Consider the following 25,189-nt stretch of genomic DNA (forward strand, 5'->3'; position numbering starts at 1 on the left):
TACCTCTCATTTGTGTAAACCACCAGCCTGAGTGGTGACATGCTACATCTTTGGCTGTTGCAGAACTTCATATCAGGATCTCTGTGTGCGCTGCAGATGTGTAACGCCACAAAGCATCCTCTGACATATGCCTGCAAGATGTTGAGAGCAGCTTGTAAATCACTGCACATCCTGGTGCATCCCTGCATGGGCACTGACAACATCTAGCTTGTAATGAAACACTGTGAAAAGACTATTCCTTAATGGATAAATTTTATCACAAAACTAGGATGAAATTGTGGTCTCACTGTGGTCACTGGGAATTTTACAGCAGACTTGAAGACGTTAGCTTCAACGTTATCTTTCATTTAAAACAACAAAAAAAAATGCAGGTGATATACATTAACTGAAAAAAAAAATGCTGTAGATTGAATATGGCTCAAAGGGCAGCATCTGCCAAAAACAAACAAACAAACAAACAAACATCAAGCATCATTAGGAAGAGCAAGTCATTTTGTGACCATATAGAGGTATGGTACACTGACATCCCGAGTACCATACAGAGTTTATTCTCCACATTTCATATTGGAATCATAATCCATTATGGATCATAATGGAATAATGGAAGGCACACAGTAGGACAACTAACTTAGCCAAGGAGGAACTGCTTTACAAGAAGACACTAGAAAGGCACTCCAGTTCAGAGAGGATATGACTGAGGCAGACAATGACTGAGGGCTACAGAACTGACAAGGCAGTGGACACGGTGAATGCAGAACTGCTTTTCCACAAATCCTGCAGTACTAGGAATAGAGAAACTTGGTGAAATTAGAATTTCTTCACACAGAGCACAGTGAACATCTGAAATCCGTTGCCACAGAAAGCTGTGGAGGCAGATAGTAGCAGGACATTCGGAAAGGGATTAGGCAAACTCATGGACAACACTGAATGAATGAAATAGGCAAAGATGCACTTACTAACAGCCCTAAACCAACAACTGTGGATACTGGTGGAATATTCGGGGAATGAGTGGCAAACAATAGTCATTAAATTCCTAAGTTGTATTTCTCTTTGCTATTGAAGCAGGTAGTACTGGGCTAGACAGTCTGCTGGTCTGCCCAAGCAGGACATCAAAGTTTTTATTCTTCTCTACTTTCTTTTCAACATAGCCAACGGAAGGGCACGTATAAAACTTATACGCTTTACACTCCTTTTCTGACTTTGAACTTCGTATGCCAAGACTTGCCTGCAATGATGTCCCACAGCAAATTCTCCATACCAAAAAGTATGTGCAATGCTGGAGCATGAGGAGATTTAGGGCCGATCTAGCACCTATCTGACTAGTAACAACAGGGCTGTATGGTTATGTGGCTGCTGCTCATCACATGGCAGGTGGAAAACATAAGGGCCACACCAGCTGATACCAATAATGATGGTAAAGCCCACTCCTTAACAGGCTTCTCAATAAATCCATGCATGAACCTTGCCAGTGTACAGATGTGTCAGCAACCACTGGTGTGCAGAAAACAGGCCAAATTCAGCCTGTCTCAGAGGAAATATATCTTTTAAGTCACAGTTGCTGTTAATCTTCATACTGGAAATTCAGTGGATCTTTTCAGACCGATATATGGAAGGAGGCAAACAATCACAAGTATTACTGAAACATTTACATTAGTATTTCCACTGCAGTTTCAAGGTATTTCAGTGTAGCTAACAGGCAGAAAATAAAACACGGCTTGTAAAGCTTATCTTGATAAATAATGATGACTATGTAGCACCGAACAGTTTCGGTCTTCCTAGACTACAAGAATTTTCAGCTTGAAATTTTGAATTTTTTAGTGTTTCAACTTACCTTCACTGCACTGAAGCAGAAAGCATATAGGACAATCAGAACCACAAAGCTTCGGGAAATGCTATAGAGTGCAGACACAAGCCCAGCAGCAGCTGAAATAAAGACACCACAAGATAACTAATGTCCTCATATATGAGGAAGTGCATTAAAAAACAACAACAACCAGTTCTTGCATCACAATAGGTATACAAATTAATACCAGATATTACAAAGCTGTTTGTTGAGAGAACACCACAGTGTCCCAAACAGTGCCCCAAATCAGCTCACAAAACTTTACAACTAAGACTGAAAGCTTGATGGCACTGTATTCCCTGTCTCTTCCATATATCTGAGATCCCCCACTATTGCTTTCTATGCTGAACACTGCTTTGCCAAAATATCAGTATGCCTCTTCATGTTGCTACAGAGGAGGAATGAAGTTATGTACAAATCAGGCAATTTTCTAGTCAAGCTCCATGTGGAATTTTCTTCCTTCCCTCTGCTCCTGAGATACAGGCTCTGGTATCATCCAAAAGCATCCTAACTTGCTTAGTAAACCATGATTTGCACCGTATTCAAGATACATGTATGAACTTAAAGGGAGAGAGAAGGATGCCATCTCATCTCTACCTTCCTTCAAAAGCTTCCAGGGTAGGAAGCAGCCTCAGACAGACTTAGGAGGTCAGCACTGTCCACAATGGAGACACATGGGCTGCAAAACAGTGCTCTAGTTAGGTTTCAACATACATTATTCATGGGATGGGGACTTTATCAAGCTATTTCCTCCAGGAAAAACCAAGTCATTTCCTCCAAGTCTGCTCTGGTATCTATGAGACAAGAACCAAAGCACACCCAAATCATCAGTATAAGTTCTAACCATTTGCCAAAGGCTATGCCTACAATAGCAGTAACAATGCAGTAAGTGTGGGTATGTAGAATGAGAAGTGCTGAGGATGTTCTATCCGTAATACATGTGTTTGAGATGTTTAACTGCAGAGTATCTCTCATGTGGTCCCACAGACCGTACGCTCATTAGTGTTTGGAGTACATTAGATGCACCCTTATAGTGAACCTTTTAAGTTTCATCCAAACGGAATCCAGTTGCATACTCTCACATCATTTCACGATGCAAAACATGGTTAGTGGAAAGAAGGATATAGTTTGTTTCTGATCCAAATTAAGATGACAGTGTAGATGTACACCAGTTTTCTCTGTTATTTAAGCAATAATGAAAAACAAAACACCACCACCAAAAAATGATGCGTTGTCTCTCATTCGCATGGGCCTTGCTTAATCTTTGACTGAAATAACATATCCAGTGTCATGTTAACATGCCCTACACAATTGCACAATGTGAAAAAAAAATAATTTTTATTTTTAAATGGAGTTTTGAGTGTTTTTTTTTCTTTTCAAAAAGCTGTGGGGGTTTTGTTTGGTTTTGGTTTTTGTTTGTTTTTAAAATAGTGATTCATATTGGACATGGCAGGAAAGAGCTCTTTGGTGTCAGCCATATTCTACAGCCTATAGCACAACTTGAACCATATGAAAGAAAAGAAAACTAATCAAAGTATTATTAGTATTCACCACACTGTTAAGTGAATACCATTAGCTCTTTGAACTTTAATATACACTGTGCTCTAAAACTTGCAATAATATACTTTAAGGTGGTGCACTCAGAAAGTGATAGCTCAGACTCAACAGGCTACTTACCAGAACCACCAAAAAGCAACATGTCTATTTGCTCCAAAAGATATATACAGAAGGTGTTGATTTGAGGGAAAAGACCAAGAAGGGAAATTGCAGGAAAGCAATATAAAAACACTAAAGAAAAGAGAAGATGGATGTTAGAACACAGTCATACATCACAGCAAGCAGAGAACAGGCATAATACTGGAATAAAACATTACAATAAATTCTGAGCATTACTCAAGTGAGCATACTTTAACCTTAGCCATGATTATTATATTTTACTTATCTATACAAAATAAATTATTCGATTTTACATGTAAGGAAATAAGGCTCAGAGGTTAAATATATTTTGGATAAAAACAGTGGCAGAAAAATAGCATTATGTAACCTCCTTACTGCTTCTCAAATACTTGTAAAGTTATATTTACTCTATTTAAAATACAGAAAGAAATCTTAATTTGCAGACTTTGGAACTTCCTCCTTGAATCTGAGAAGGTTTAAGCACACCTATAAAATTTCAATATAAGCAAACAAAAATATTTTAATAGCTGAGACCCTCAGCATCTTGACTATCACTGTATCCTTCTTCTGGCAGCTATCAACAGTGGAGACCTATGAAGTATGTAAAAATGGGACAAACCTACAGTGATAATTCCCCAGAATATTTCTCTACCTTCTAGAAGTGTAGACCTTGACTTTGCAGTAGTGAAAGAATATTAAAGACAGCAAAGAAACTCAGGAGTTAAACCCACTGTGTCATCTTCTCACAGCTTCATTCTATATAGAAATGCTAATTGGAATGGCTGCCTTACAGTCAAGGAAAAGCAGGAGTCATAATTTGGATATCCGTGCTTCTGGTCTTATGTTCTGTTCACTTCCAGCCACTCCTCCGTCTCATCCACTTCTCTTAGCTCCGCCCTAGAAATTGCTAAGCATAGCTGTCCAGCAAAGCATTTAAACACACACTTGACTTAAGTCTCCAGCAGCATCAGCTTTCAAGGATATATGCACATGATTAATCATATCCTTGGTGCTTTGTTGTACTAGTACCAGAACATTCTCCAGCTTGAAGGACAGAGACGTGTCAGCCACTATTCCTCATAAACAAGTATGCATTTGTTAGTTTACAGGCTAGGAAGGCTGCAGTTTCCTCTTATTCATTCTCTTCAAGAGCAAATTAAACAAATCACTAGTATTACTTAATCCCCTTCCCACTCCAGTCAAATATTAAGAAGGTAACAATAGGATTTGTGTTCTTTGTTGAATGCTAATTTCACATTTTACTTCCAGCTCCTCTTACTAATGCACATCATGCTAAAATAAAACAATACACTGAGTTTAATCTGACAGCTTTTATCTTCATCCTATTATACACTACTAGTATCTAATATTGTAAATCTTGCTGAGGAAGTCAAACACAGGAGAAGAAATGACATACTGAAGTGTTAAACACAGACATGGCTCACTTACATATACTTGCACTCGCAGCGCACCCTTCCTCATGAATTCCTGCCACTGGAAGGAGTTATACATATTTTGCATATATAAAATGAGGAAATCTTTTCTCTCTTTTTACATGCAAATGCCACTATTAATCTCTTCCTTTACCACTCTCTTCTTTTACGTATTCCACCAATCCACACCAAGCCAAACAAGGACTCCTCTTGAAGAGGGGCGAATGGCATGACAGCAAACTGCCCAGCAGGCCACATGGCCTCCCCATGTGGCCATGTTTAGTTGGGGATCTCAACTAAAGATCCCCAAAACTCACTGCTGAAAACTAGTTCCTCAGGCAAAGGAATTGCAAAACTGACAGAATTCATCTCAGACTACTGACTAAAAGGACAACAAAGATGGTGAAGAGTCTAGAGGGCAAGATAGATGAGGAGCAGCTGAGGTCCCTTGATTTGTTCAGCCCAGAGCAGAGCAGGCTGAGGGGAGGCCTCATGGCGGCCTGCAGTTCCCTCAGGAGGGGAGCGGAGGGGCAGGCGCTGAGCTCTGCTCTCTGGGGACAGCGACAGGACCCGAGGGAACGGCATGGAGCTGGGACAGGGGAGGGTCAGGCTGGGTGTTAGGGAAAGGTTCTGCACCCAGAGGGTGGTCGGGCACTGGGACAGGCTCCTCAGGGAAGTGGTCATGGCACCGAGCCTACCAGAGTTCAAGAAGCATTTGAAAAATGGTCTCGGACATCTGGTCTGATTTTTGGGTGGTTCTGTATGGAGCTAGGAGCTGAACTCAATGATTCTTGGGGGTCTTTTCCAACTTGGGATATTCTAGAATTCTATAACTTACAGTTCAAATGAACGCCTTTGCTGTAGCAACCTCAGAAAAACCTGCATGACAGCATGAAGAGCAAGGACAAGACCTGAGACACAGTACTGTCAATGCACCAAAATAAATAGGGGTGAATAAACAAGAAGAGAAAAGTTGGTTGACTACAGCTATGTCCTCACCTCACTCTCTCTCTGATAATACCTTGAATAATCCTAAGTACTTCTGTAGCTAAGGTAGGTTTGTTTATCTCCTCCAGCATAAAGGAGCACACCAGAGAACAAAATAAACAGTTGTTGCTTGCAAGAGGATTGAATTTAGGAACAGTACTTTCTCTTGTGGGAAAGAGACAATAAAAGGAGCTGATTAATCAGTTGGAATTGCATTATGAATTCCAGAGAGAACGTTTAAGCAGCACAAATTTCCACACAGAACACCTTCAAGAGTTTGACCACTAAGAGACGCTTGTATGAGCTGCTGGCATTTAACACTGCAGTTTGGAGGTTTCTTCTAAAGGAGCATCAACCAGATAATAGCCGTAGGAAAACAAATTTTGACTTAAAGAACCTTTGGGTCTTTTGAGAAATGTAGAATGGTAACTCAGTGGCAATGTCACTGCAAATATTTTAGATTTTTTTTCCAAAAAGGTGACTTCATTAAAAAGATGCATCTATCTGAGTACTAGTCCACTTGCTGTGTGATAATACATACTGCCAAAGGAAAATAAATGCACTATTTGGTGAGAAATAGTCCTTTTCTTCTCCCCTCTTGAATGTAGCTGGAAAGAATATTCACACAAGCTTTCTTCCTCTGCCAAAAGCTCTGTCATTACTCAAAGTAGCAAGTTGAGGACTTCCTACCTCCAAATTCTGCCATCACCTGATACTCTGCTGAGATTTCTGTCAAATAATTTCACTCCTCTCTCTAATGCTCACGTGGTCTCATCATAAAAACTACCGTGCATTTAGTGCATGATGATTTTTGCCACTGCAGCACTTACTGACCAAGGCTGGTTCCGTCTGCACCTTTACTCGCACTACATATGTTAATCTACCAAAAACGTCAACTGAACTAAGAAATTCAAGATGAAAGCCATAGTTAAAGTGAATTAAAGGCATGATCCCCCAACTAATATAAACAAACAGCAGAACCATCATCAATTTATAAAATAAAACAGAATCGGATCCTAAATAGATTGCTTCCAAAGAACTGGACCTGTTAAGAGACATTTCTTAAGTTATTACGTTACACATCTAATACATTTCCACTGATTTTCTTCTTAACCTCATTTCAAGACTTTGATCATAGTATGCTAGACAGCATCACACCAGTTCCTTGGTGAGTCCTTTCTACAATTTTTATCACTAACTTCTTACCATAGTAAACACCTGAAACAGAAAACTTTTCCTTTGCTCAGTGCTCTGTGGTGCAGAGTCAAAAATCCATTGATTTCCCAATATATCAGTTCTGAGTACCACAATAAATTATGAGTAAAATACAAATTTTAAAGTCATCGTAAAATGACAAAGCAATATATTATTTATTTATTATTAGTTATATGGTTATATATATATATATATATATAGTTATATCTATATAGATAGTTATTAAAAATAACCAGTAGATGGGTAAAAAAGCAAAAGAACAGCAGCCCCTCGTTGGTATGTAGCGGGGCCAACCTCCCTCCTGATTTTATTACCTAAAACAAATACTCCTGTACCTTAAGCGTCTAAGGGAATCTCTACTCAAAGTGCAGCAAGAGGCTGGAAGATGACAGACTGCCATACCTTAGGCAGAGCTGCATTGTGAACACCCGTAAGGATTCACAGGAGCCAGAAGTTGTGACTCCCAGAGAGACAAAGCAAGGAAGAGCCAGAGTGTGGCCTCAAACATCACCTGAACAAATATACCTGCAGATGTGCCAGCTCCCAGAGCTGACAAAATAATAATGGGGGAACAAGCAAAGGGAAATGGTTTCTTCTCCCTCTCTGTTAAACAGATGCCAGCTGGTGAGATGAGCCTTTATTTCCTCTCTCCGCTCCCCCTCCAGGATGTTTCAAGAATCTGCTCCAGGATCTCTTTCGAGGCCAGTCAAAATTAGCACATCTATAACCACGCCGGTTTTTGTTTTTTTTTTTTATACTGGTTGCTATAGTTTTTCATTTATCTCTATCCCAGGAGTCATTTAAGATTCTTGTTGAATTATTTATCAGCATTTTTACTGTTCACCTTTGATAGGCAGAGAAAATAAGATGTAAGAAGAAACTTTAATGAGACCAAAGGAAAGTAATGAAAGAAGCTAATGAAAATAAGTGAGATGCAGGTCTTCATTATTCCCCTGTTTCTGGTGAGAAGGATTGGGAGTCAATGAACCTACATGAAGGACCAAAAGACTTTTCCTAAAAATAGCAACCCTTTCAGGCAGTAATAGCCTGACTTAAGTATAGCAAAATGCAAGTCCCACAGTCACAGGTGAACAATGATCTCAAAGGTCATGCACTCTATATCACAGTTTTTTCCTCTAACAGGAAGTTTTTCTGGTTCTAAATCCACAAACCTAAGACTAATAACTTTTCTACTTCATACCTAACTGCGTTACACAGTTTGACCTGAGTCCAGTTCAGCATTCATACCTGTAACACAACTACAGCAGCAGCAGCACAGTTATAGACTGCAAGCGCACAAGTAGAAGTGTCCTGACAGAACAGGGTATTTCCAGCTCTGGCTACCCCAAATTAGTGCTAAGGACCATAAGTCCTATTTTGGGGCAATACCTGGATGCCCTTAGCTGCTTCAGGATACGATTCTAGAAGGAAACAGGTTGGAAAAGCTACTGCAGATTGGCGGTTCCACACCAACTCATCATGTGGACAGTAAGATTAAACCAAGAAAAAGCGTGTTCTTCATGAGCAGATGAATGTTCATCTGAGGACTTGGCAGAGATTAGCTTCCAGGCATTAAATTTAAAACTTGACTTATTCTACAGTAACTGCTCCACATAGACAAGCCCTTACAAAGATTAACTGCATTTCACAGATGATGTCTTTTGCTAATAACATCAGTGACTGTTAGTTTTCTATAGAGAATTTTCTATGAGCCTCATTTCATTAAGAACTCTTTTTACATGAGGGAAGGTTGCCAACTGCCCCCCCTCCCCGCGTGTCTTAAGTCATTCAAAATGTTTCTATCAATTTGATTCAGAGTTGTGCCTCCATAACATGCATTTGATTGCCAACATGGGAAAACACAGACTTCCCCAGCTAACACTTAATTCATTTTTACAGTCTTAAGAAAAATATTGACTCACCTATTACATGGTCTCTGGCTGACTGGAGAGATCTAGGCGAAAAGAGCTTCAAGCCATACATTGTATAAACTGAAGGATTTGTGTCTTTAGATCCAGCATCTAGCAGCAAAATAAGGCCACACAATATACAAAAATATACGGGTCTGCTGTAGGTTATGATTTTATTGTGCCCCTGGCATGGAAAAAAAAAAAAAAAGCATTTGAATTTTGTATTCACTCTCCTGCTGTGTGCTCTACATTAAACCAGAGAGAGTTCAGGAGTCAGACAAAATATTTTAATATCTCATACATACTAATTAATAAGAAAAATGTAACAAGGCATTTTATCTCCTCCAGAGGAGACTTTCAAAAGGCACAAAAAGCAGTTAAGACTAACTCCAGCAATCATTTATTCTTTTGAAAATCTAACCTTCTGGACCTTTCAAAACACACTAATTACAAAAGCAGTTATTTTCTATGGAGAAAAAAAATCTCCATCTGTCTGAACCTTTCTTTTCAACCGAAAGATTTTTCCTCTATATTACTTTTATTTTAATGACTGTCTGCTTCAGTTAGCTTGGCTAGTATACTTATTACTATTTGAAATACAAGAGTATTCTGGGAAGCAAAAAAAAGTAGTAGAGCACCTGCTAGATGTATTATGAGGTGTGGCACTTGATTTTGGCAGCTGTGTGCATGCTGTCCTCCTATGAAACTTTCTTTAATCCATGTTGTTCCCTTGCCTCTGCCTTTGCACTAGCTGTCCCTTGGAATCAGCTTTGTCCCCACAGCCAGCTGTACAGGCATGCCTACAGCTCAAATGAACTTGTGTCCACTTCTGTCAGGATCCTGCTTTAATTGTTCATATGCATGCTGTTGGTCCTTGGTTTTAAATTACCTTGGTTTTTGAGCCTACCTAATGCCATGGCACCTGTATTCTCCTGGTGCCATGGCACTTCACTAAACCTAATGGCGAAGGCAAGAAACATGTGCAGTGATCGTCCATGGTATGACCGCTCACAACACTGACAGCAGATACCACCACGAGACCAGATGAAGAAGCTAATGGCATCTTTTTGAAGAGAACCCTTTGTCTCCAGCAAGGCCAAAAATACATTTAAAAGGAACATTCACCATTACAGGCATTTAGAAACACATTTTAAAGTAACAACTGACTTGGCCTTCTTCCCAGAATCACCCTGAAAAGGCAATGTGTTAAAAAGACATCTCAAACCCTTGAACCTGTCAGAGTCTCCTCTCAGGACAGTCATTTTTCGTGACTACTCTTCCTTCCGCTGATGCAGTTTGCTTGTCCCCCTGCTGGCATGGGTAAGGCCAGTACTGTAGTTTTGTAAATCTGGGCAGTGTTGGAGGTGACTCAGCAGGTAGAACCTCTTCTCTCTTAATTAAAGAGATGCATCACAATGGTTTCAAAGGCATCACACTCCCCTTTAGAGAAACTGGGCATGGTGCAAGACGCCAGGTTGAAAAAGTTATGAAAGTTGCAACTGTACTTTTCAACAGGTGTCCCATAACACTGCTCTAACTCTGTTATGCTCAGATGAAATGCCACTGGTTGCCATCCCCCACTAAATTGCAGCACATGCACATCATGAAGCAATGGTTTTATGACAGTGGAGGCTAACACCTTCCCACTCCTGCCCTAAAACAGGTACACTGTTTATCCATCTGCTGCTTTGAAAAAAAGGCATTCTATGGCAACACTTTTCCCTCCACCTGCAAGGATACAGAATGCTTGTGCGTGTGGATGCATGCAGTACTAAACATCTGAAAATTCCTTTCCTCAAACAGCTGCATTTCAGGGCTGCATTAAGGGATTCCTGTTGGCCACCTGTCTCCTCGGTGCCATTTTGCCCACATAAGGAAAGCAAGACGAGACTTCTGAGGAGAACCTTTCAGGCAAATGAAAGCAAACAGACACACCTTGCACCAATACAACTTTTTTGTTGTTTATTTGAACTATTTGACACCATTGTCATTCCTGGAAGGCGTGATACCAGCAGCTCCTGGCCTCTCTATTCCAAGCAACACTTTGACATGCTGATCCTAAGTAGTTCATACAAGGAAGGATCCTTATTTTACACCTTCCATACTCATCTCTAGTACCCTTGATTCAAACTAATCCTACAAAAACATTGCTTTGGGGTTGTGGGCCACAGAGAATTAAAGACACTTAAAAAAATCTTAACAGTTCTGGTAGTAAAATAAGACATTTTAAATGCTTTCAGTCAAAAAGATTTCTTCAGTGTGAAAAGCCAGGAGCAAAGTGACAAGTATTTGTGTTTGCCTTGCAAAAAAGTTGCTGTGAAAGTGTTCTTATTTGTAAAGTGTAATTTAAGTGAATATAATAAAAGATCATTTCTTTCGAGTCTACTCACTGATTTGAAACAGCAACTGTATTTGTATGGCTGCCAGCTAAGCTTGTATGTTAGCACAACTATTAACAGATCTGTACTCTCTTTTGGGATCAATCAGTTAACAAGGTGGCAGATTGCTGGGAACTAGCGCGCTTATATTACACTTTACATTCATGGAATATGAATCTAGTCAGACTGACAAATGCTAGCTGGTGTTTAATAAGAGTTTCAGTGTTACTAAAGTAGCGTGCGTGTAGTTTTGTTTTGTTTTTTAAATACCGCACACATCCATCAAAAATCATAGGAGAGTTGGAAAGAAAAATCTGACTTTAAAAACAGACAGGTTATAATACTACAAGCATTTAAAAAAAAAAAAACAACAAAACTTCAGTTCATTTATCTTAGATACAAATTGTGCTTTAGGAAAATAAACTGGTAAATATTGCATCTAAACAACTGCTTAATGACTTACAGCATGATGCACGTTCCAAACCAAGGACTTTTGTTGTGATATTACAGTCCGGTCTGATCTCTGGACTTATGGAACCCAGATTTTACTTCTGCATGGTAATTATTTGAAAGCAGTTGGGTAAGACTGAGATGACTAGAAGTCCAGAGGTTCAGATCCAAACATCTTTCAGTTCAAAGCAGAACACCGACATACTCAATTAGGTTTACAGCAAATATTTAACTCTTATGGCTAAATAGATCAGTCTTAACATGCTAATAACAACAATGCTAGTTAGGATTGAGTGAGAAGCTTTGAAAGGTTGTCTGAACAGCCTGCAAAATGTGAATAAATACTACTTTCCTTATTTTTCAAGTGGCAGCAGGGAACAAGACAGAATCCTGAAATGGAGTTACTGTGTACTCTTGGATCAACAGGAGCAAACCAAAGAGCATTGATGCATTTGGAAGGACACTGGCTACACAGCTCTTCAAATTTTCACATACAAAAATGATTTTCATCTTGGTGAAACCACTCTGCTCTGTATCCTCTTTCAGAAGAATTTAAATAGTAAATCTGGGTTTCTCTTATATTTTAGATCTAATTTATCAAACAGTAGTTTCTCAACTAAGAAACATCAGTGAAAAATCTTGCTTTCCTTTAACTCTGCCAAAAAAAAAATCACTGAATTTTTCAAGGTCACATTTCTTAATTCAGAAACACATTCATATCCTACAAACAGCACTGGTACATCTTATGTTTTGATAAAAATATGAAAATTTTCAACAAAGGTAGAACGATTTCATCAACACTTCAAGTGCAAAGTAAAATAGCACTTCTGACTGCAAAGCATTTTGACGAGGGAAATTTCAGAAAGATATTTAATAATTTTTGCTTATGTGCAAACATGCAAGAAGACAGACAGAAAACTTTATAGAGAAGAAAAATGTGTGTCCTTGGTTCTAACAGAAAATCATACAGGAACAAATTAAAAACAGTTCTTCTAAATCCCATACAGCACTTTAAACTGGCTACGGTAGTTACCAAACTGAGTTAGATAACTGCTTTAGCAGGTAATGAGACCAAGACAACGAAGTTATAAAAGTGATTCAGTAGATCTCATTAAGAGCTTGATTGTAATCCTTCAAAGCTCAAATGCCTTTGTAGACCTGAACTAGATCCTGAGCTATACAGGTGTCTTAGAGGGATTTACAGACAAGCTCTCATGATCCTTTTATATAGCTATTTACTACAGACACAACCTTTATTGGCCAATTTGCCGCTGCTGCTGCTAAACAATACCAAGAAATCTGCAGTTATCAAAGCCACTTGACTATAATCTTGAAATGCACACAGCAAGGATCTCTTGGATCTCTGAATTTAATATGCTGCAGCCATTGGTACGTCTCTTTCATTATGCTGTTAATAAACTGATTAAACTCATATTTGAAATGAACTTCACGTTCTGCTCCCCATCACTGCAGTGAAGAGGCTATTCCAGACTTTCACCATTACAAAACCACATACCCCTGTGTGAAGAGAAACCTTAAAGCTCCCAGTCAACCAGACCCGAAGAGGCTAAAGCACGGGGTGACAGGAAAGTTATGCTCTCATCTTGCAACAAGCAGGAAAGACTCCAAAACCTGCTGCTATCATAAATGCTGGTAGCAAGTATAAGCTGTAGGACTGGTGCTGTAGAACACGACAAGTTCCAACTTCAACACTGAAGTTGATCAGAGTAGAACTATATATATTCCACTGATTTGTGATAATAAAATTCAAATTATTATCTGAGTTAGAATTATTTCTTGCCCCATATAATGCTGTGACAGCTACAGTCTCTGATTCAAACACTGATTATTGTCTTAATACTGTCATCATGACAAGCTCTGAGTTTCAGAGGGGAAAGAACCTTTCTCCAAAAAAATTGTACCAGACTTCATAGGAATTAGTCAACTACCTTTTCCTCAACACCATGATATGAATACACTGGCACTTGGAAGGAGTTTAGCCAAAGATTTATGCATTCCTAAACACTGTTTTCTGAATTCACCGGATGGTCTTTAAAAAGAGAGTCCTTCAAAAGGGTATAAAGCTAGAAATGAAAAAGTCCCATCAAGCAGTAAGAAAGCCTGCTTGTGAGAGACCCAGAAGAAATTTCGAACCTCCTGGGCACACAAGGATAACATAAGGCATTAGAGGCTACTCATGAATTCAAGACTATAAACTAATTCAGTGTGCGAATCTGTAGCTGCCAATAGTTCATTTCACACTGAAAAATCTCATCTGCATTTTCATTCATGGACATGGTACTGATCATTCTTTAATGCCCATGCTGATCTGCATCCTCACATTAACATCAAGAGATGTTATCCTCTTTAATTTTAATGTAGTCACATGAATCATGAAACAGTACAAGGAGTATCTTTTCTTGCCTTCTTGTTCTCTTATTCTTCATAGCACTCACTAGCTCAAGCAAGCCTTTACAAATACCTATTATATGTTACATCTCATTATGTAATACAATGTAGATATAGCTAATCTTCTATTTTAATTTGGTCTATAATGCCTTCCATCTTTAAACCCTGTGTGGAAAAAACTGCGTTTTATTTCCATTGGCTCTTCTATAGTGCGCTATAGAGTATGCAAGAAACTGTCCATAAGTTTTAGAGAAGTCTATGGAAGATGGAAATATGTCTACTGTTACTTTGCTGCAGTGTTACATGATGAACAGAATACAATATGATGAATAATACTTGTAACAATAGTGTTGTGCAAGTCTGAAATGCAAACCCAGATTCTGCACAAAAAGTGTTCTTATTAAACTTCATTAGCTACTTTGTCCTTAATGCTATAAAAAATGTAGGCTAGATACGTTTATAATGAAGTTTTGATTAAAGGTTTGCCACTCACTTTAAGCAAACGTGCATGTTACTAATGTGTGTATAAGTGCAAACTATTTGATTATGGTTCCCATTAGTATGTCTTAACACGTACTACTTGAACTGACAAATTGATTTTAGTCAACAAAAAATGGCTTTACACTAAGATAGGAGTATTTCTTTAAACTAATTTTAAATATTACACCATAATGAATGCAGTGAATCTTTAAATGAAGTTGCTGTGCATTAGCCTTCCCTACTTTTCACACAGACATGGATTTCCTGTGGATGCATTGTAGCCAACTATACTGTAAGTTCACCCCATAACAACTGGCATAGAAGAGAAATTAAGAATCAGCTACAATCCATCTTAGTGAGATGTGCAGCATACACTTGTAAATAACCTCAATTTCAAGTTCAGCCTGTATTTCAAGCTTCTAAACTGACAAAAGTAATTGCTCCCTGCCAAAGGGAAATAATCAAACAGACCTCCAGTTTTCAACATGCTGTTTTGGAGCCCTGAAGAAGAGAGGGATTCCTCAAAAACATTCAAAGAGCAAAGTAAGAAACATTAGTATCTGGGCAGAGGGTGTAAAAGCAAGTGAGGGACCACATCACTACTGGAACGTGTCCCAAGACCAGCAAATCAAAAGAACTGAGAAACCGTGACAGATGTAGTGGTTAGGTTTCAGCTGTACGTTGATGTTCCAATCAGTCTTATAATGAAAATAGATTTGAGCAAGGAACTGGCTCCATTCAAGGTGGTGTCACTGTCAGAGTTCAGTTTCTCAGAATACACTCAGCAGACAAACTTAACAGATCCTTAGCCTGCATTGACCCACAGATTTGGTCCTTTCTCTAGTACACAGGCACTGGAACAGTGACCATATTGTAACAAAGGCAAAATCTACACCATTTGATGAGCTAGTAATATTACTGAAACTTACGACCAAATTAAAATAAATAAATAAATAAAATCCCTTATCTCAAAAAAGTCCCAACTGACCAATGACTGAGGTGCTAATCCAGAACAACTGCTGTGTTCAGCCACTAACTGTTTCCAAAGGAAAGTGAAGAAAATGCTGGCCTGATGCCACAATGTTGAATTTCAGCAAACTGGTCCAGATACATTGCTTTAACCACGTATTTTATATTAAAGAAAAATCACTTTTCTAATTGCAGTAACAAATTCAAATAACTTAAGGCGGTATCTTTTTCATTTCCATAAATCACCTAGAACAGCAAACTACTTATTCCTGTTTCACTGAACAACCGTTTCACAATACACACGTTATAACAAGGGAGAAAGACTTGTTCTACTGGCAGAGACTTACATGTATTGGTGAAGCAGGATCAGGCTGAACGCTCTGAAAACAGAAAAAAATTTGCTTACAGGATTTTGCCTTCAAAGAAGTTAAAAGAGAAGTCAGCATTGGATATGAACTTGTTTCCTACCTTTAGGAGAGAATACTGGCAACTGGCCATAACAAGACAGAACAACAGAACCCAGATGTCTTTACAAAAGCCTTGGTTCAGAGTCATGAATCCAAGAAGTGAAACGAGAACTACAAGGATGACAGCAAGTACGTTCTCCTTTATATCCTCTGTCCTATGTGAATAAAAAAATATATTTATATACTCATTACAGCAGGGCAGGTCCGTTTGCAGCTGATATAAACTGTCAGTGCTGGAGCTATCAGACTGTAAAAGACCTGAGGTTTTGTTCCAGAAACTACATCTCCATGTTTAACAGTACTCACCCCTGTGCCAAAGACCTAAGCCATAGTGACAGCTAAAATATGTAGATAAGACATGCACTGAAGCCCAGAAGAGACTATCAGCACCCTCCTACCTCACCTCCCAGATAGAATTCCACAATGGAGGTGATTTGAATGTATTCAAGTGCACCATTATCAAAATAAACAAATAAGGAAATAGGACATTCATTTAATGAGAAAATGTACATCTGACAACAAAGAATTAGATCAAAGACCAAAATTGTCACCTTACATTTTATTCATTTTATCTGTTCTTTTAGAACATGGAAGCTGACTGAAAGAACAAAGTTAATATTCAGGCTCTTACAAAAGAATTTATCAGTATACAATTTTCATGCAATCAAAATAGTGGTAAGACACCACAGATTTAAAAAAAAAGTATCTGCTCTGGACCCAAGCTCCTTGACTATACAGCCAGATTTCTTCAGCATGTAAAAAGCTGTCTTCTGAGACTTCTGCTGTGGAACCCATATTAGTATATACGGTGGAAAAGCCACCCAAAAGGAAGAATCAAGCAGAGACAGGAGAGTAATGACTATGAGGCATGCAGGCTAATATGTCTGAAGGTCTTAGTAGTCCAAAAGATTACCACATGAGGTCTTCTAGCAAAAGGTGCTGCCAAAAGAGTTGATACAAAACAGAGGGACTGGAAGGATGAGAGATGCCAAGACAAGAAATTTTCTCTAAACAAATAAAACTGAAGTAGAAGAGAAGCAGCCACTGAAAGATTCTCTTCTGAATACCACTCCATTATTTTTTTTAATTTCAGATTGGAATACTTGTCTTACAACAGCCTGGAACCCTTCCACTTCCACGTTTTTGCACAACACGCTGCTTTTCTCCTTAGAAAGCTCACAACCATTGGATCCTACAGCTGGGAGTCAAATTTAAGGACTCTTCCATAGGCCTGGTGCTCACATGAACCAAAGTCTCTCTTGAAGACAAAGGGCAGTGAGAACCACCAAAAACAACTCAAAAGGAAAATATTTTCTTAAAGAAAACAAGCATTTACCTGCTCAACCTGAGCATGAAACTAACACTATGCTCACTTTTTTCTTCTTCAGTGGTCTGCATTGTTCTACAGACATGTGGAGCCCCACACTGCAATACTACGTAGAATTGCATGAAGAAAGCTTACCGGTCCAGCAACGCCAACAAGGTCAGCCGATCATACCAGATTTTAATCCATTTACCAGGGAATATAATAAATCTGTAAAACTGCCTGTTCAATTTCCGTTGTGCTGAAGAACTTGAAGAATCCTCAGGGTCCTGACTAGGTTGCTTTAAAAACAAACAAACCAGAAATACACAAAACATTCTTTCACATTGACATATGGCTGCCAGCAAAACACATGTTTAAAAGGCCAAATTTACATGAAGTTTCAGATTGTTTTTCTCCTAAAAGGGATAGTGAGAACATATTTATTTTCTTCACTTTAAATTACAAACAAAGATATCACACCAGCTTAATTTCTTGCAGATGGACAGAAGCTATATCAATTGAGGAGCTCAACAGTGATATATACTTTAAACATAAATATTAAATATTCCTTTAAAAAAATCCCCTTTACTCGCAACTTCTTGTCTAAAGTTCGTTTTTAAAGTTTTTTTCTATGTGTCAGACCCATTACAGCACAACACAAAACTACCCATGATAGGACAAATACTTGATTTTAACCAACAAATTCAAGTAAGGTTTAAGATCTAGAAGCATGACTTAACTCTTCTTATACAACACAGCTTTGTTTATCTTTCCTAAGATGCTTCTAATAACACATCAGGTGAGCATCCCCAAGTTGCTCACCACTAGTTTAAGAGTCTCTAACCTTACCAACATAATCATAAGTAATTCTTTTTGAATATTGCTTCTGTTAGATTTCAACATCTTTTTTTCTTGCCCCATTTGAACTAGAACATTTCAGATCTTCTCTAACCCTATAACTGCACTGCTTCACCAACAGTTGCGAGGAAGAAGGCTTATCTGGAGACTATCAGCCAGCCTGCAAAGCTAAACAACAGGAAAAAAAAAAAACACAAACCCTCTGCAAACTCCAGAGCACACCGATAATTGATTTTATGAAACAAAAATCACTTATTTTGCCTTCAAGGACTTATCTGAGATTTCTAATCAGCATAAAGTCCAGAAGTGTTCAACCTTTTTCTAGCCACCGCTATTGTTAAACATAATTAATCAACTTAGATAATAATTATATTATGGATCTCCATGCAATGTGTACATTAGAATTATTTGTGCTATGCTAGAGCTCCTTCTCTAACTAGGAAAGTTAATACTATCCTAAAGACATCCAGTAGTTCTAACTTGTAAATGGTCTCTTAGGTAATATCACTTTCCACAGTCAACTACTTGGTGTTTGCCCTCCCCATTCTAATCTCAACATTCCTTTTAATTTGAGTGAAATAATTGATCACCATCTTGAATTGTAACTGTTAGCAAAATACAGACTTTTAAATGACCTATCTCCCTGCACAAAGGAATTATTAATTTTTTATTTTAAATTATTGGAATAATTTATACTCTTCCATTTCCAGAAAAAGGAATTTTATACATAATTTAAACGTGGCTTAATGTATGGCTGTATGTCAGCCAAGTCATACGAATAGACTCATTAATACCCTCAGTCTGCTGGCAAGCATGAGCTAAAATGCCCTAGATTCAGAGAAAAATCCAAATTTATGCTTTTATCTCATGCCTCCTTGTCTAGAAGTGTACATCCATGCAATGCCTAGTAACAGCTGATAACAGCAAAGAACAGTAACTCACTTATGTTGCTGAACATTCAGACTTGCAAGGGGATGCGAGACTGCTAAGCACTTTTTTTTTTTTTTAAATAACTTCCAGTAACTGAAAAAGCAATAAGACAAGTTGCAATCCCTCCATCATGGTGATTAAAATCTAAATTAGTTTAGGTATGCAAAATTTTAGTATTTCTATTATCACTCAAAAAAGTTGTTAGATTACTTTCTTTAAGAAAAAATTTACTTAAAAATATTGCGCTCGCTTATTCTGGCAGTTTCGTTCCGTCTTCCTTCTCTGTCCCACCGGAAAGTAACATGAAATTCAATCAACTGCAATAATTAGCTCCACTCTTCTAACCTAGATTGTTCACTATAACTAAATCAAAATCCACAAAAAAAAGTGGCAAAGAGTCTATTAAAAAGATCTGAAGAACTGATTGCTTGCTCCTCAGAACAGTTTAACATTTATTTAACTGAGTGCATAAATGAAAAGTTTTGGTTCCTTAGGAACCGTAATATTTGGATAAAGTCAATTATATGAGGCTTGCAGTACTTGGGCCGGAGTCAGATTTTTGAGCAGCATTTGGGAAACTGAGTAGCTCTGAGCTGTTCAATAAGTATAATGTGCCTCATATCAAAAAAAAATGGTTATAAAACTTCATAAATTTATGTAGTGTCAGAGACAGCTTGAAATCCTAGCTTCACTGAAATCAACGACAAAACTTTTTCTGACTTACATAGACTCAGGATTTCACGTTTAATAATAAATCATAAAACAGGAAGTTCTGAAATTACTGCCTGACCTTGTTACGAACTTGCTATGTAATCTTGAGCAATATGCCTTACTTCTTAATAACGCAGTTTTCCTAGAAGCAAAAGAGACTGATAATTGTTCTCTAATTTACAGGCATTTTACAAGATTACAAATATCTGTAAAACATCTGAGCCTTTAGATAGAAGTCTGTCCAAATCTGAAAAACACATAACGAACGGGGACAATTACCAGATTTTTAATTTAAAACAATTCCTCTATATAATTTGTTTCTAGCTTAAAGTTTCTGTTCAAATTCCAAGATGAAAGATAATTAACTGGCATTTTGAGGTTATACATAAATATCAAACTAGAACTTGCTGTGGAAGAAAAGAGAAGGTTAAAGTTATCAAAAGGGAACTGTAAAACCAATGGCCTCAAGCCATTGGTCAGACCCCAAACACTGTAAAGTTCAAATACGTCCACATATTAGCATGCAAACTGAACTCTGAGGGCCTTTTTCTTTTAGCAACTGCATTGAGGGAAGTGGCTTTGACATTCCACAACAGACATCCAGAAGCCTGGCTGCCAGTTTCAGAAAAGGGAAACCAGACATAAGGTTTTAGGAAACTAATGAATCCGAAGTAAACATGTCATACTATTAAAATCTGGTGGTGCGTCTAACAACCTAACAGCTGTGCGCTCTTGCTTTCAAATGAAGTTAGGCAGAAGATCAACTTTTAAGGTGATGAAGTCTCTAGTACAGCTTGCAGATCTGTGTTTTGCAGAGCAATTTCTCCCTTGTGTACCCTCTTTTTCTACAAGGAGCCCCTTCAAACCAGTAACACCACTCTTCTCTTAGGACACCCCTCAGTGTCAGTAGGAAGCAGCTGAATTGCATCTATCAGCGTAAAATAAATCTTCTCCCACATGAGCTGTACCAGGCAAAAAAAAAAAAAAAAAGCACAGGATATCAACAAAACTGTCTCAGCAACAAGCCTGCAGCATTTGTTTATAAAGCAGTTTATCAAAACGCTAGAAACTGAGATATTACAATGTACCCGTGGGGTTTCTGAAAGGGTCCTTCGTGCCACCATGAGGAGGAGCTGCTGCTGAAGTGCACTTGCTGCTTGATCCCCCGAAGATGGCTCTTGGCTCTCTGAAGTGGTAGTACTGGAGGAGCTGAACTGGATCTCACTGCACACAAAGGGGAGAACAGAAAGACTGTTTTACAAAGCAGCGTTTTCCTAGTATTGCTAAAACATTACCAGAGGAAGACAGGTTGGCTCAAAGGACATGGGGCCTTCTGCCTCCATACCTGAAATCTAGCCCAGGCCCACAGCAGATAGAACCCAAATTTAGATACATTGTCTACATCCACTGCAGAGAAATAGACACTTCCATACCGTGATTTTTCTCATCCTGAGATGAACACCTACAACGACTCACACTTCAGAAGTGCCTTTTTCTGACCGCTGACAATAGATGGAATTTGTATGTTAAGTCCAGATTTGGCTATCTGTGCAATAAACATCTGAAGTTACCTGACGTGACTCCCAGTCCAGAAGTTATTTCCAGGAACATCAGTGTGGCATACTCCAAGACCGACCACTAATACTGACATAAATTCTGGAAGAAAAACGCCATTCCTTTTCCTGGTTGTCTACAAATCTCTACTTCTCCCAAGCATACTTCTCCAGTATTATTAATAGATTATTTGTGAAAGTTTACCTCTTGTTTACCTGCTCCCATAATTCAGGTCAAAAGCTGCATATCCACAGTGCAGAACCACAGGGTAGCTGCTGTGAAGATACTGGATTAACTTTAAACCAGGTTTATTTAGGTACCAAACCAGTTTTGTCCCAGATGCAATTTGGTAAGCATTAATTTACTTAGTGAGAATTCCGGCTGTAAGAAACTTCCTTCTGCCCTCACAAGATGGCAATACATCAATAATTCACATACGGCGAGCTCAGAAATCCCCAGCACCAAGCCTAAATTCACCCTGGGAGAGCCCTGAGCAAGATGATTCCCCCTCATCTCCACATTGACTGCTTTATGCTATAGGTAGAGCACTGAAATAGTTTACTTTAGGAAATCCTCCGCAGTTACAGCAGCAATACCTGCCGGGTTGCAAAAATGGTAAGCTACTACAGCATGACTGACTTGGTCTCAGCAAGAACTACACTGAAATTAAATTATGGTTACTTGTGGAAAAGATTTATTTTGAATACTTGTTGCTCATGCTGTTCCAAGTGGGGTCGATACACCAGGGACCCTGCTCAGAGCTCATTACTTGCCTGCCTTGGGCTCTTACTACTTCTGTATCCAAGCAGCTCAGAGCTTTTACCTGATGCAAGGTAGTCAATATCTACTGTTCCCATTTTCCATAAAGGAAAGACAAGCAGGAAGAAAATGAAGTCATTTGCCTACAGTCACTCAAGAAGTCTGTGCCAGGGCAAAAACAAAACTTATCTTGCATATCCTATGATTGCCCCCAGGCAACTTTATTAATTTTAGCAAACTCAACCTTCCCTGCTTCTGGGGACAATTCCCAAAGCCTGTCTTGAAACCCTTGTTAAACCCAACAAAAGGAGCTTTACAATTGTGGCTGTCCTGAACGTAACTGGCTGTTAACTTAAGCTGCAATGGCTAGTGCTGTGCTAGGACAAGGTTCAGTGTCTGGACTGCTTAGAAGCAGGGCTGAACTACCACACCAACAGCTTGAAACACACATACTCTCTCTTTTTGTCTCCACCAGGACTTGATAGCTCTGTCTGGACCAACAGGAATACCAGCAGCATAGATTGTCACTAGAGGAATCATCCTGCCTTTGCACTCTGAGACACACAGTAGGTTTTTTGTTTGTTTTTTAAACCAAGTCCATAACTGGTAGCAGGTTTGGATGCCAGACCTAATATTTGCCAGCTGCCACTCCAGCAGAGCTATCAGATGAGCAGACATGAAAGCACCCCATGTTCTTAACCCTAATGACTTCCCCCAGCACTCCCCACTCCTCCTGCTACAGGCAGAAGCAGGATCTGTTCCACGCAGTCAGGACAGCTGTCACACTCCCTGTGGGCAGTATTAGGAAATGAGGACTTGGCTCAATGCTATCCAGCTGGTGGCCCAGCCCTCCATAAGAATGCATCTCCTTTATGGGTTCTGTATAGCACCTTGCCAACAGATAATAATGAAACCATACAGAAGTGATGTGAACTGATCCAAGAGCCTGGGTCTCAACCAACAGATTTGGGTAGGAAGCCTAAAGGCACACCTCCCAGGAAGAAAAGTTCCTCAAAACAGCTAATGAAGGAAGCCTTTTCCATATTTTGAAGTGCCCTACTGAAGGGTGACCTTGTCCAGTTTGATTGCCTTGTTTCCCTAAGATGAGCTGTCCTGTTCCTTGCTATTGTGAGCACGATCCTGGGATTCGCTGTTCACAGCAGGAAAAAGGCAAGCGTAGCTCAGGGCATTCAGGAACACTGCTTCAGGAATCCCTGTCAAAAATGTGACCAAAAACACAGCAAGGGAATAGAAGAGTGTCTACTCATATCTTCCTAAGAGAAGAGTTATCTTCAATAAATTTCTGTGTTGTTAGTTGTCTTTCTACACAAGCCAAATAGAGTCGAGAGCATTTCTTAATTGGCCCATGTCTTTTATCCCATGTTTACCAAGAATGGAACTGGCAGAGTGATGGATGGATACGCCAAGATATTCCCCTGGTACTATCCTCTATTAGTTCTCAGAAATCAAAATCATTTTGCTCTTAAGACTTCTTCCAAGAATAAACTTGGAGATCAAATTCTCTCCCACCAGACTTGAAGATAACTGAAAAGCCAGAAGAGCCCGCAGTCTGTTTTCTGTTTGCTTTCAGCAGCAAAATTCACAGCTCCACCTACCAGCAATTGGCAGAAGAGCCACAAGCAGCTGGGACACTAACTGTGGGAAAAAGCTGAAACTTTAGAGGCCTGACAAGGCAATTAGGGCACTGGAGATGGAAAGACAGAGCCACCAAAGCAACAATTTCAAAACTGGGAGTTGTCATCTGGCAGTTGTCAGCTTCCTATGCCTTTTATTTAATCAGCCTCATATCTCTGTATCTTTTCTTACTCTTTCCTCATTTTCTGTTCCCCTCAACTCCTGTTTGTTAGTTTTTTTATTCTTTATTCCTATTTTCCACACAACCTCCTCCTCACATTCACCTGCTAACTCCCTGATGTTTACACAGCTACTTAAATGTCACATATTTCATCTGATGGCATTATCACACTGAAAGCAAATACCAGAAAAAAATGTGATGGTGGTGTTTGTGTTTTTGTAAGCCTATAAACTATATTCCATACATTTATTACCATACATGAATAGGAGCACTCTCTAATCATAAAATCACTATAACAAAGCTGATGACAGTATAACATGGAATCTTACTAAACAGAAAATCTGTTCGTTTGCAGAATCAAATTAACGTTATCAAGATCTACTATGGTAAACCATACTGCTAATGTAAGCAAAGGTATAATTGAACCAAATTTTGAATAATAATTTAATAACTAAAAATATCTTTGGTAAACATACAAACTATGCAGATCGAATGCAAAAGATACATAGCACCCTCTACTGATAAATGGTCATAAAGCCAGGAATTTTTTCCTGGCTCACAATTCAGTTTTGTAAGAACACAATAAACATAAGCTAGTTGAGCAACCATACAACACTAGAAGTATTTTAGTAGCACTACACAGCACTGGAAAAATCTTCCTTCTCCCTTTCAGGTTACTGTTTGACAGGATGTACATATGCCTTACACTGCTGTCAATTTAGCTCAAGCTATTCAAATATAACCCAGCCTGAGTCATCCCCTTCGTTAAGGATTAGCTAGCCTCGAGTCTGAACACCTCTCAAGGTAAGCTCATTACAAAGGCACGTTACACAATTACAAAGGATTCCCTGCTTAATAAAGTTGTTTTGCAAGGCTTGGCTAAATTTCATTTTAAACCTTGATATAGGAGAAAGTTAAATTAGGACAGGCAACCCTGTAAGTAGCGTCACAATAGTTGCAAGAGCAAACAGCCATCCTCCTGCATACAAAACCATAAAGATCCCATCAAATTGCTTCAGGCAGCTGTCTAGGTCACT

At 38.9% G+C, this 25,189-nt stretch overlaps 1 protein-coding gene across 6 annotated transcripts in view; it reads right to left on the bottom strand.

Moving 5' to 3' along the window:
- Positions 1–25,189, bottom strand: part of PCNX2 (pecanex 2) — a 158,575-nt gene that overhangs the window by 99,786 nt on the left and 33,600 nt on the right. For all 6 annotated transcript variants that reach the window (XR_005819063.1, XM_040554128.1, XM_040554131.1 and 3 more), the window contains 7 exons: positions 21,112–21,247; positions 17,681–17,823; positions 16,220–16,373; positions 16,099–16,131; positions 9,078–9,249; positions 3,521–3,631; positions 1,832–1,923 (listed from right to left, as the gene is read on the bottom strand). Coding sequence is in view for 5 of the 6 variants with exons in the window: in XM_040554128.1 (XP_040410062.1) it covers positions 1,832–1,923; positions 3,521–3,631; positions 9,078–9,249; positions 16,099–16,131; positions 16,220–16,373; positions 17,681–17,823; positions 21,112–21,247 (841 nt within the window). In the remaining variant the exon portion in view is untranslated. The remainder of the gene's footprint in view (positions 1–1,831; positions 1,924–3,520; positions 3,632–9,077; positions 9,250–16,098; positions 16,132–16,219; positions 16,374–17,680; positions 17,824–21,111; positions 21,248–25,189) is intronic.

Source organism: Cygnus olor, chromosome 3, assembly GCF_009769625.2.
Source record: "Cygnus olor isolate bCygOlo1 chromosome 3, bCygOlo1.pri.v2, whole genome shotgun sequence".
NCBI lineage: Eukaryota > Metazoa > Chordata > Aves > Anseriformes > Anatidae > Cygnus > Cygnus olor.